The sequence below is a fragment of the Bicyclus anynana genome, chromosome 15 (genome assembly GCF_947172395.1).
Source record: "Bicyclus anynana chromosome 15, ilBicAnyn1.1, whole genome shotgun sequence".
NCBI lineage: Eukaryota > Metazoa > Arthropoda > Insecta > Lepidoptera > Nymphalidae > Bicyclus > Bicyclus anynana.
This window is the reverse complement of record NC_069097.1, coordinates 14,876,407-14,889,478: the sequence shown is the minus strand read 5'-3', so window position 1 is coordinate 14,889,478 and position 13,072 is coordinate 14,876,407. Positions and strand designations below refer to the sequence as shown.

The following is a 13,072-nucleotide window of genomic DNA, read 5'->3' as shown; positions in this document are numbered from 1 at the left end:
CATCGGAACAATAACAGTTGTTTCAACATTCCACATGCGGTAATCTCGTGAGCAACGTCCAAGTATGTTGATACTTTTTCCTTTTCGGGTTTAACCAGATTATTATTAAAATGGCTCTGTACGCCGTAGAAGTATGTGCGATAGGATTACCAGCAAAATCTCTCTATAACTTGCTTAAAGACCTTGGCCTCTCTAGAAGTGCAGCTAGTTCTATATTAGAACGAGTATCCAAAGCTGCTCTAATAGGATCTTACCAAATTTGGATAGGTAGGGAGAGCAACACGAGCAGAGAAGGGGTGTGTTGATCGATCGTCAAGGAATTCCTTAACCCTACATCCAGTAGTCACAAGTCCTGGACTTTGCTTGGTGTTTTTCTCTCTACCACGCGATGGACCCGGCACCTGCACGGTGAATCCTTGGAATGCTAAGATATTCGTCTCATATTTACTAGCGACCAGTAGACTGTGTTACCTTAAAAGCGTACTGTAGCAGCTGGCTAGCGGGCGCGTGCTGCATGCTGAGGAACACGGCGCACATCAGGTAGTCGGGGAAGTACACCAAGCCGGTGTCGTACTGCAAACATTAGAATAGAAATCATTTATTAGTTAGCACAACTCATAACTACATAATAACTTAAAACTAATACATATATATATAGAAAATATGTTGTGCCAAAAAGTGGACCTGACTCATCTAAAATTTGTTGTGAGTACATCAGTACCCACAACGCTGGTATTCTTTCAGACCCTTACGAGGGAAGAACAGAACACATACAATAAATAATTATATCACTAAAAATATAAAACAAATTACAGTTAAAATACAGTAGTGTAATCTCAGAAGAACATTACATTTGTTTTATCGGTAAGTTACGTTTATTTGCACTAATTGCTATATATGGTATAAAAAAAACTTACTCTTAAACAAACACTAGAGGAAAACGACGCAAATGGGTAACAATATAACACATTAAACGGTAATAGTGCTCTCAAAACACGCTAGTTTGAATTTCATAATTTTCGATTTTTGAGTTACTTCGACTTAGTACCGAAAAAATGTTAAACTCACCTCAAGCGAAAAGAGTCTTTGATTATGGTTAAGCATTGAAAGTTACGTATAACCGCGCTCTCAGAACACGCTACTTTGAATTTCATAATATTCGACATTTTGAGGTCGGTAAACGTTCCGACAAATGGCCGACTACCAATGAGATGCCCATTGAACCGAAAGGTGGCGGTTAGACAAACCCACCTAACTGAGAATACCCAAGGAAGGTTGACGTCAGGCAGGCGGTCGGTCACAAAATCACTAGCCAAAACCATTAACACGTTGACGGACAGTACTCTCTCACATGTTATGGTTGCTGAGACAGTACTATTTTTCATACATTGCCCATAGGCGTAGCGTCACAGCGCAACTATTATAATAACACATGATATGACAGAACGGATATAGACGTGAATCCTCGGAACTCGAAGATACTTCACCAGATGGTTGAAAATCGGCATCGGATCCGAATTCTCCATCATCTTCGAAGGGGTCGTGACTCGATTCAGAAGTCAAAACAGCGTCAAATAGGTCCTGAATCCGCTTTTGTTCTTTTTCATATGAATTGCGAGAAAATGCCATCTGCAAAAATATTAGTTTACAATGTGTTACAACTAAATGGTATTGAAAACATACATTAGCAACATAAATCAGTTATTTGCATAAACAAATATACTAGTTTTAGTATTTTGTATTCATAAAACAATAAAATTACGTTGAAAACAAACAATACTTACGTTCGAAAAAATAATTGCGCGCGAAATCACGTAACGACCTGTCGGCGCACCGCCGTGGCGCAGTACTAAACAAAATGTATGAAAACACGACGGCTATGGGCGTAGTGTGTGTAAGGGTGGTGCCAATAAAATTTGGATGTGTGAGTGCAGGTACTTTCTTTGAACAGATTTTTTAACATTGTGTGGTGACAGTACAAAGTCTAAAATATATCTTCGGTGACAGTACAACATGCCCTTCCTTATGATTGCCGGTAAAATTTTACGTCGTATGGCGTACTGTGTTTAAACTAGTCAAAAGATCGACGTCGAAGGGCGTACTGTCGTATTACTTCTGACTGGCTTGACGCCTACAGGCAGTACTGTCCGTCAACGTGTTAACAATATGTCAAAACAAAAGATTGACTTATTTTTCCTACCCCACTTAAGTGGGATAAGGCAAAGGAGATGATGATGATGAAATAAGCACTTGAGACGTAGAAGGGTTTAGGTGAGGTCCCAGAGCCTACCAAAATGCGCTAAGAGAGTTTAAACCAAGAAGGTTTTGTTTATTAGCACCATCGTAATGTAGAATGTCTATTTTCTTTTTTTTTTGACGGAAAAACTTTTGAGAGTGCTCAGAAACTCCACGATCTTATTCCTTCTCCCTTCTACGACAGAACAGCAAGAAAAGGGTGGCATCTTTACATAGATGGAATCCAGACGACCCGCACCAAACGTTTCGCTTCAGCATTTGTTATTCGAACTAAATCTCCGCTACTATTAAGTGGCTAAGGACTTGCGAACTAGTTTAAAGGTTCATATAAAACCGGTTAAAGTTAAATTTAATTTAATTTTAAATTATTTAACAGGCGAGGACAAATGAGGCTTTCTTACGGACAAAGAATGAAATACCAATGTTTGTCACCAAAAGAATTTAGTCAGGACTTTACGAGTATATCGATATTGTGATACTTGTTTTTTCCTTTCAGTTCATAACCCTTAGGCAGTTGGGCTTTTAGTTTTTATATTAATTAAATAATTGATTATGAAACGAAACAATGCGATTTCCTTTAGCTGGCACCGTATTGGAAAAAGAGAAACAAAGTGGCAACAAACTCACACTCTCGAATATCTTGTAGAGGCGCTGCGTGCGCGAGTCGAGCGGCGCGCCGAGCCGCTGCGCGAACTCCGGCGCCGACAGCCAGCGCTGCGCCACGCCCGCGCGCGCCAGCTCCAGCTCCGGCTGCGACCGCGACAAACTGACGAAAGATGCATCGCTGTTACACTTCGAAAGAGATTTATTGAAGAAAAGCTACCGGGCAAAAGGTTTCCTTCCAAAATCTGGCCTTCAAAAGCGATTAAGGATAGATTTAGAAGGAAAAGGAAGCAAAAAGTTTCTTCCTTTTCCTTCCTTGAGGAACAATAGCTTAACACTCATGGCGTGAATTCACGGTGAACGCCATGACAAAATTTGAGACCGTTGACAGATATATTTGCCATTCATTACGCTAGCTCTTAAAAAAGGAGTATGCTGTACACGACTGAAATAAACTGGCAAAAGACACATTGCTGTTAGAATTGGAAGGAGGTAGAAAAGCTACTGGGCAAATTTCCTTCCAAAATCCGGTCTGGAAAAGCGATTGACCATTTATAGAAAAACCAGTGTCGCACCCAAATTCACGAACAAATGTGTCTGTCATTTTCTGAGGAAAACGAGCTTAGATATATTGTTATTAATCTAAGCTCATATATAGTATATATTGTTTACCATAATATATTGGTTTCCTTTCAAAAACTGGTCTGTAAAGGCGATAATGGTAGGACCTACATTTGAAGCGAGTTTTGTTACAATAGCTTTTCGCATGATGACCGCCAATCGTCATTCCGAGGATGGTATCAAGTACGCTACACTTGAGGCGTGAATTCACCGTATCAACATGACAAAATTTCAGTCCACGTTCAACTGTCGACAGATACATTTGCCAGTGATTGCGCTTGCTCTTAAAAAAACGAGTGTATAAACCACATGACAGAAGTAAAACTTCTGTTAAAAAAAAAACAAAGCGCCATCTATGAGCCTTAGGCATAACTGCATCGCAACAGGTTCTTAAAGTGTACAAAAAGGGGATTGATTCAAAGTTCTCTAAGAATGCCATCTACTGGTAGTTTGAAAAAAACCAACACTGTTTCATTATCAGGTAAGGTTTTTATGATGCTGCCATCATATAAGCCTCGCCCGAATACACTTTTCGAAACGCATTTACTTAACTCACTCCCCAAATCAGTACTTTAACTACTCCCTTTTAAAACTAGGGTTGCTAAAAATAGAAAAGTTTACTTAGCGCCAAACTTATTTCTTTATCTGATTGTGTAAGTGCCATGTCAGGGGTTTGGGCGAGCGTAGAAAGCCAACTTCATTCCGAGGAATGGGGTCTGAGGATTGAGGAATGGTCTCACTCACCCCAGCAACGACCTAAGCTCGCTGACCTCCCTGACGGCCACGCCACCCGGGATACCCATCTGCTTTGCCTGCGCGATGAGACGGCAGTCGTCGTACGTGTAGTCTAGTACAGGCACGCCCAGCGCTCTGGAGAACCATATGTTATTGTTACTTTTTTATGTTTCTAAATGCCTTCCACAAAAACTGAAATTTAACTGGTAAGAGCATAAACTTGGATCATATTTCTATTAAAAATAAAAGTAGAACTGCTGCTACAAACCGGTTTAGGTCGTCAGTCAACATTGTAGGGGGTCGACAAATACTGCGCTTTCCGGTGCGGGGTCGCCAAGCCGCCGCGCAAATATATATTTAAGCGTTAATGAAAACATGACATTAATGATAGACCAAATCAAACTAAAAATCCAACTCACTTGGCCATGACGTCCCTGACGTTCCTCGCGTAAAGCTTCGGATCCTGTTTCTCCTCCTCATTGGGGTAGTACACAGGTAGGAACTCGATCTCACACGAACTGTGCACTTGAGTTAACGTCAGCCATAGCAGTTTTAACCTGGAAAGTGAAGACAAATTCATGATAACATTACGACATTGCTTTCCATTAGACGTCAGAGTGATCAGCACTATTTCATTGTCGATTTCCCAGGAATCTTATTTCTTAGTGTCGCCACACACAGAAGCCACGCCACAACCACAAACCCGGCAACTGCCGCCGAAACGCCGTCGATTGCCGCCGTAACGTCGGCGACTGCTGTCGTCGATAGCAGTTACCTCTGCCGTTGGCGACGTGCTGCTCGTGTAAATTAACCCTAAAGCAAGAAGCGGCGTTTTGTGGCGTGACACGGTCTCACCATGTGCGAGAACACTAAATTCGGTCCTGTTTTATCATTTTGAGTTATCTTAGCATAGAAAAGTTTACGTACGCGCCAGGCCCGTCCCACGTCCAGGTGACGGTGTCGCGCGCGTTGGGGTAGCGGATGGTAACGGGCTGCACGGGCACGCCGGGGTAGAATCCGCCCGGCTTGAACGTGATCAAGCACGAGCGATTCGTGCACGTGCCTTCTGGGAATATGAGCACCTGGAAAGAAACAGTCGTCATTATCATCCTCATAAGGCTCATTTAATGGCCAGGATTCACTGCTTATAGGAGTGGGAATTTGCAGCTTATACGCACCCAACATTTCTACCATGCGTTAGTAATCTTACGGTAAAAGTATGATACTAAACGAGAATCGAAGGCTTAACCTGGTCTCCATTTGGCGGGAGCGTAATACCACCGACGGTTCTGTCGAATTTTAATTGTGCCACCACATTTTTTTCTTCGATGTTATTTATTTATTTTAAAGTTGTACCATATTGTTCTATATTATAACGGGCATCCAAAGCTCCTCTAATAGAATCTTATCAATTTTGGGGAGAGTTAATAGATTGTCAAAAAATTCCTTAAAACCCTACATCTATTGGTCACAAGTCCTGGACTTTGCTCGGAGATTTTCTCTCTGCCACGTGATGGACCCAGCTCCCGCACGATAGATCCATGGATTGCCAAGATATTTGTCTCACTACAATACTTTACACTAATTGCAGTGTCCGATGCGTAAACCACTTGGGTATGTCGAGACTAAAACCCAAGTAGTAGAAGCATCAACAACCACTTTTGCTAAGAGCATTGCGCTGCGTGACAAGTCATTCAGCAGCATTCAGCACTGATTTTCAGCTGTCACTTTGATCCTGTTGACACCATGGATATGCATATAAACAAAAGTTTGCTATTTATTGCACAATATACAGAGTATCCCGTAAATATTACGACACATATTCTGCAGGATGATTCTGATTTTCAAGTGATAGGAACAAATTTTAATAAGTAACGTTTTTTCAAGTTTCAAGTTCCGAAAGGGGTTGATTATATAATCAACCCCTTTCGGAACTTGAAAAAAGTAATTAGTCCCGTTTTTTGGAAAAAAAAACTTATTTTGCAGTAGAAAAATATCAAAGTTCATTACTTGAAACAACTATTCAAAAATAATTTACCCAGTACAAAATCAACGTTTAGGTAATTTTCAACACATAGTACGCCTAAACTGCACTGAAGGTAGAGATTTTGTATTTTGTAGAAAAATTAATATGACTTAAAAACCGTAAAATTTTGGCTAAAATATATTGCGTTATTTTAGTTTAGTAGGCTTCGATGTCAGATATCACCCTGTAGAGTATGTCGGAATATTTACGAGACACCCTGTATAAAGTTTGTAATTTTTGTGGGTGTATAGACACCCACCTGTGGCCAGTCTTCCTTGGACGTGGCGCGCTCGATGATCTCCTTGATGGTGTTCTGCCGCGAGTTGGGGTCATCGCGCCACACATATACCGGCTGCGTGTAGTTTATTAACTCTGCAACATACATAATCAAGCATATTACAAATTAATATATAAAAGTAAAACAATGCTTTTATAAAAATTATTTAACATGTAGCACCAGATGGTTTAGCATGTGTCAATGACATAAATATATGATTAATCAGTAACAAACCTAGTGAAGAGAAAAAGACATACCTATGGGTCATAGTGGCGGATTTGAAATATCTAGAAAGAAAGAAAGACAGAAAGAAAATATCTTTATTGTTACATTATGCCACACATCACAATTGTTTAAGAATAATAAATACCCTGCGATATGTGGCATAACCTAGAAAAATGTTCCAGCTCAGCATATTCCTATATTATGTATGCATCCCATAAGCAAAGAGCATACAGCGCTGATTTCCAGATAGTTCCAGACACCGTTCCAAATGCCACCACGAAAACTGGCAACAGGAACAGGAAATATCTCTCTCTGTCTCTCGTTTTCCCAACTGTTCCAACCCAAAAAAAAACGCGATATTTTCGATTCCTCCGCCACCGATCGACATATTGTATCTTTCACTCGTTTTGAGGTTATTTCTGAGTGTCACACATACATTTTATCACCGCTATCCCGCGAGGGAAACCGCGGGGCGTGTGCTAGTGCTATTATAATCTAATAGCGTAGGTACGCAACATTACCGACACGTGAGGTCGCGGTATTTCTGTCCCTACACGTGTGGCGCGTGTCTGCAATCTTGGCTGACTGCGCCACGGGTTATTGTCTTCATCATGTCATTATTTATAGCCATTATAACAGTGATAGTTACACAGACGAACATTATTATTCTAAACCGCCTACCAACCCGCATTGGATAATTGATGGAACAAATCTTTAAAATTCCCTCTCCTCTATCGCCAACTACACACGGTCAAATAAGGCGCTCACGGTTTGTAAAAATGAAAAATGGTTGATTGCAGTGCCAACATCCCTTAGCATCTGCATCTGATGGTATACTTGACCGTGTGTGGCTAGTTTAAGAAACAGCTGTTTTAGTAGACTAGCAAATTGAAGTCATTGTTTCAATAGTCTTATTCCGAATAACTGCGACCAGAAACATCTCGAGAATTTTCCCTTGGCTGTTAGATCGAGGATCGGATACATCCCGTAAACGAATGAATGAATGCTCCAGAGTGAGGAACCTCCTCACAATACCTCCATATTGTAAGGAGGTTCCTCACTCTGGAGTCCTGACCATCGGTTCTAGGACCAAGCATAGGAACAATCCTCTAGTTTGATTTGGTTGGTACGTTCTCGAATATATCTTCCCACGTCCGTCCTGAATGGTGAAGCTTATCCATTGTGTTTCTTTCCTCAGTTCTTTTCATTCACTCGTTCAATTTGAGACCATACAAAGTCAGCGCTTTAACGTCGAGACACGCACGATTTCATGGCTGTATAGCGTAATGAGATCACTCTTTTTATGGCTTCTTTTGAATCTTTTAAGTTGTCATTAATATTCCTTTTGCTCATACATACGAGTATATGGCTTAAAAGTATAATGGGTTTTGTGTATATGGTTTTTTTACTCCCATTTTGTAATCTACTCAATATATTTATAACCTCAAACAGAATCACAAAATTAACCATTCCTACCACAATTCCTACAGCTCGTTTTGGTAATGTTCAGTAAAGTAAAGTAGTTTTCATTTTTAAATAGTCCCATGTCATTGGCTACAAAACTTCAGGCTTCCTTATATGAGACAAATCTACTACAAGTTTTATTATTTCTTTCATTTCTTATAGCATAGCCAGTGCACGTAATTAGCGATTGTAGCAATCGTGCTGTATATTGTGCAATTGGGCTTCATCTCATTGTACAAAATCACTCCCGTTGCACGACAGTGGCATAAATAAGTATTGTAGCCTGCAATAGCCAGATCTATCTCATTTTAAGAATGCTGAAAGTTTGTCACCCTATACTGCTACCATTATTAAGTACGGCGTCAATTATTACGTAGTTAAGTTGCCGCGTGACCGAATCAAAAATCAAAGATACGCAGAAGACCTACTTGATTTCAAACACAATGTGTATAAATTCAATAGCTGAAGAACGAGAGAAGAGAACCTCAATAGCTCAACGGTAAGTGCGGTCAGACTCATCACCGAGGGGTGGTTGTTCGATTCCCGCCCCGTTGGATTATTGTCGTACCCTCTTCTTATACAGTTTTTCCCGACTAGCTGGAGAGGAATGGGAATTTTGGTCATATTTAAAAAAAATATGGCAAATATTCTTTAAAAAATTATAATTTATAATACTTCGAAACTTGCGTATTCTGAGAAGAGACCCTCAACAAACTCAGCCACACAAAATAATCGCAAGGAATCCGCACTCATCACTTATTCCAGCAAGCGGCACCTGCTCCGAACTGCATGTTTAGTACGAGATATACGATCATCGCTATCGAACAAAGTTTCGTTTTCGGAAGAGGTCGATTCTGCACTTGACATTGTTAACTTCGCATCTTCAAATAATCGACAACAAATACTCTTTTCATTTCATCACCTTCCAAATATTATAACTACGTCGAACAATGTTTCAAATTATTTTGCATGGGCATCTTCGAGTAAAACACGACTTAACATAAACCACAAAATCACTTTGCATCTATCTATATCTAGTCAAGCGAAAGCGTATCCTATTCAATCTTAAAGCTGTTTTATGACGGTACGCTACAGTAAAATACAACGCCAAAATGGAGGATTATGAATTTAGCAAATGTGACAAGTAATATTCTTGCCACCATTCCATGTGGGCATGATTTGTATAGCTTTTAGCACAAGTCTCGTATTGTATTCTTTAATAGATATGTAAGAAAACCTTTGACTTTGAAAGTTCTACGATAAGCTAATCATTGCATAATCGAATATTAATAATTTATGTTCGACGACAAGATATATATATCGATAGCTTTTATCGCAGGCTTTGATTGCGGCGGCCGAATCAAGAAATTACGTAACGAAAATAAACCTAACACCCAAGCCGTGAATCAAGTTAACACATTTCGACGTTATCATATCGACTCAACTGGACAAGTGGTGTGAAACTAAGGCGCAAAACTTATTAAACCAGAGTTCGATTCCAGCTCAACATACAGACATTTTTTTTTCTAATGAAAAAATAAAATAAACATGTTTTTTACATAAAAAACGTCACCGTAGAATAAAATCAAAATGGTCACGGACTTAACAATCAGGAAAACAGTCGACATCGAATATTCAACTTAAAATAGAAAGTCTATTAGGTCTATTTTGACAGTACAATATTTAGATTTTGGTAAACTCTACATATATGCAAACAAACTCATTCTAAGGGCACTGAACGGAAAATCAATAACGAAAGCGGTCTCGAGTGTACACGGCTGCAAAATGCCTTTTAAATCATAACGCCAGACGCTGATGTGAACACTGGGATGAATGAATATAAATTATAATGAACAATCGGTTATTATGCTACATTCCGTGAAAACCTGGAAAATTCGTCGTCGCACTCACAGTATGTATCAAATGGACATACCCTGCGATAATCAGATCCTATTTTATATGATATCATATGTTTATATGATGATGTTATGATGAGGACATAAGACTAGAGAAGTAAGACGGAGTGTTTAAATAAGTACAGGAAGAAAACAGAAATGTGTAAAGAAAAGAGGTAAAAGAAAATAAATGCGACGTGTCTATGATATAAGTGAGGATGAAGACCACCAAATATGATATTATGAAGCTAAATTATATGAATGATTTATTAATACAAATTAATGTTGCCAAGCAATTTATCGACAGATTACAGTTATCCAAAAAATAATTTGCAGTTTCATCACAATTCAAAAATCACGACTCGCACAAATCACAAGACGATCATTATTGAATATTATACAAACCGGATATGATGGAGCAGCCAAGATTTATTGTTCAGCAATAACTAAGGTACAATTATTCATAAGATCTTGCGGTTACTTTCACTAAAAATTAGTGGATTACCCAAATACCAGACTAACCATATTTCACTTTCTATCGATTAACCAAATAGCCAAACCTAGCTACACCAAAAACCGTCACCATCAGTTAGTTTATTCACTAAAGATTAAATTTTTAACCAAAAAGTTAGTCAACATTCACCATTGTAAGAGTAAATTCATTAAAATAGTAAGTGTTTTCATCAAAAACCAAATCACTATAATTTTAATAAGTAATAGTTATAGTCAAGACCAGCAAATCATCACCAAAAATTGTAAGTACCTTCACCACATAATTAGTAAATCTTCACCAAACAAAGAACTTATCACATACTTAGCACATCAACCTTCACCAAATGCCATTTTAAATCAACGTTCATCAATAAAATTGCAAGTTTTCACCAAACAAAGAAATTACCAAAAAGCTTTGTAAATTCACACCCAAAAACCACCACCAAATTTCCCAAAAAAAAAACCACCACCAGATACACAATAACACCTACTTCCAACGTAATTGTCCATGCTTTCCTTCCTGACAATGACGGAAGACATCCTCGTGGCGTACACGATGCAGCTGTCCAGGAATGAAGAATGTGGCGCGACGACGAGGATAGGGGCCTCCTTGCGACTGACTTGACGACCCCTGACCGTGATAGCCATACCACCAGCAAGGTAAGACATCTTCCCAATGAAACATATCAGGGGTTTCAAAGACCTAGAAATCATGAGAAAGATATTCAAATTAAAAAAAGATATTTTACCCTCGTTCGTATCTAACATGATCTCTTAGACCAATCTTTAATCTTAGTTCATATCACAGAACTAATATAAAGCGCTATATCCGTGATTCCATGAGCCTGTCTGAATCTTTTGACAACAAGATTCTATTGAATAACTAAAGAAATCAATACCTTGAATTAATACTTTAAACTAAATACTTTAAATAACATCGTTTTAAATATCATCAAAGGAAGAGACTTTCAAAAAGAACATTACATGTTTATCCTCATGTTACATGTTATTCAAAAAACCGAATACAACGCAAACAAAATCACAGACGTCCGCGAATGGCAAATAAAAGTGATTTATTATGAGCGAACCTTGCCTAAACTAATAGACACTCAATTATGAGTCGACATGCTAAATATATGTGCGAAAACAGTACATAAGAGCCGGTGAGCGCGACTGCCTTGGGGCCAGCGCACACTAGGCAGCCACGACCCCAACGACCACCATATATATTCACCATAGTGACACCAACGACCATGTTGAACTGAAGAAATCATATGAACATCGCACACTTAGCTGCACCGGTTAACTGGCCGCAGTCAACTGTACGTTGCGACCAAACAATGTATTATTTCTTACTAACCGACCCCCCGGTTTCACCCACGTAGTTCCTATTGCCGGAGAATACGGGTATAAAATATAGCTTAGGACAATCACTAATAACGTAACTTTCTAATTGTAAAATAAGTTTCAAAATCGTTTTAGCAGATCCAGAGTTAACCCTCTACAATACTAAAAACTTTACTATTGTAAGGGGTTAACTCTGGATCTGCTAAAACGACTAGTGCAACTGTCACTGAAATGTCATTTTACTAGTAAAATAACATTTCGTTGACATTTACACTTGTCATTTTACTGACTGGAATTAATGCTCCGAATATAGCCGCAAATCTGGTCGCAGACGTAGTTTTTGTGAACACGACCAACGACTAGCCGTGGTCGTGGTCGTATAGTGTGCGAGGTGCCTAAGTGCCGGTGTGCGCGGCTTACTCTTTAGTTGTCTGAGGAGTTTACGCCACAATAACGGCACATCCGCACTACTCGTCGAGTTAACTGTTTTAATGATTGTGATGGTTACAAAGTAAAAAACTTTAATCCTAAGCCCGTATTCTTGATAAGTAACTATAGATAACGGGTACCTAAGTATGAAAAATATACAGTTCGTTCAGATATAAAATGGTATAGATAGAATAAGGATTTTTTTTTTATTCTTTACTATAGTTAGCCCTTGACTACTATCTCACCTGATGGTAAGTGATGATGCAGTCTAAGATGGAAGCGGGCTAACTTGTTAAGAGGAGGATGAAAATCCACACCCCTTTCGGTTTCTACACGGCATCGTACCGGAACGCTAAATCGCTTAGCGGTACGTCTTTGCCGGTAGGGTGGTAACTAGCCACGGCCGAAGCCTCCCACCAACCAGACCTAGACCAATTAAGAAAATCTCAATCGTCACAGCCGGGGATCGAACCCAGGATCTCCGTGTAAATCCGCATACCACTGCGCCACGGAGGCCGTCAATATTATTGTAGATATTGTCATATTTTCTAGTTGTGGGAATCGAACCCACGACCTTGGATTCAGAAGACAGGCTCACTACCCACTGGCCCACTTAGTCATCAAATAATAATTGTCTTAATGATTAAACTCATAAAATTAAAGTTACGATATCTCGAATTAGCATCGGTTTTTATTGACCTG

At 39.3% G+C, this 13,072-nt stretch overlaps 1 protein-coding gene across 2 annotated transcripts in view; it reads right to left on the bottom strand.

Moving 5' to 3' along the window:
* LOC112046784 (lysophosphatidylcholine acyltransferase) overlaps positions 1–13,072 on the bottom strand; it is a 52,037-nt gene that overhangs the window by 6,247 nt on the left and 32,718 nt on the right. The window contains exons 3-9 of one of the 2 annotated variants that reach the window (XM_052885704.1): positions 11,086–11,297; positions 6,501–6,613; positions 5,143–5,297; positions 4,635–4,772; positions 4,225–4,350; positions 2,884–3,022; positions 472–573 (exon numbers count right to left, since the gene is read on the bottom strand). In XM_052885704.1, coding sequence (XP_052741664.1) covers positions 472–573; positions 2,884–3,022; positions 4,225–4,350; positions 4,635–4,772; positions 5,143–5,297; positions 6,501–6,613; positions 11,086–11,297 — 985 coding nt within the window. The remainder of the gene's footprint in view (positions 1–471; positions 574–2,883; positions 3,023–4,224; positions 4,351–4,634; positions 4,773–5,142; positions 5,298–6,500; positions 6,614–11,085; positions 11,298–13,072) is intronic. The other variant, XM_052885703.1, reaches the window with a different exon arrangement.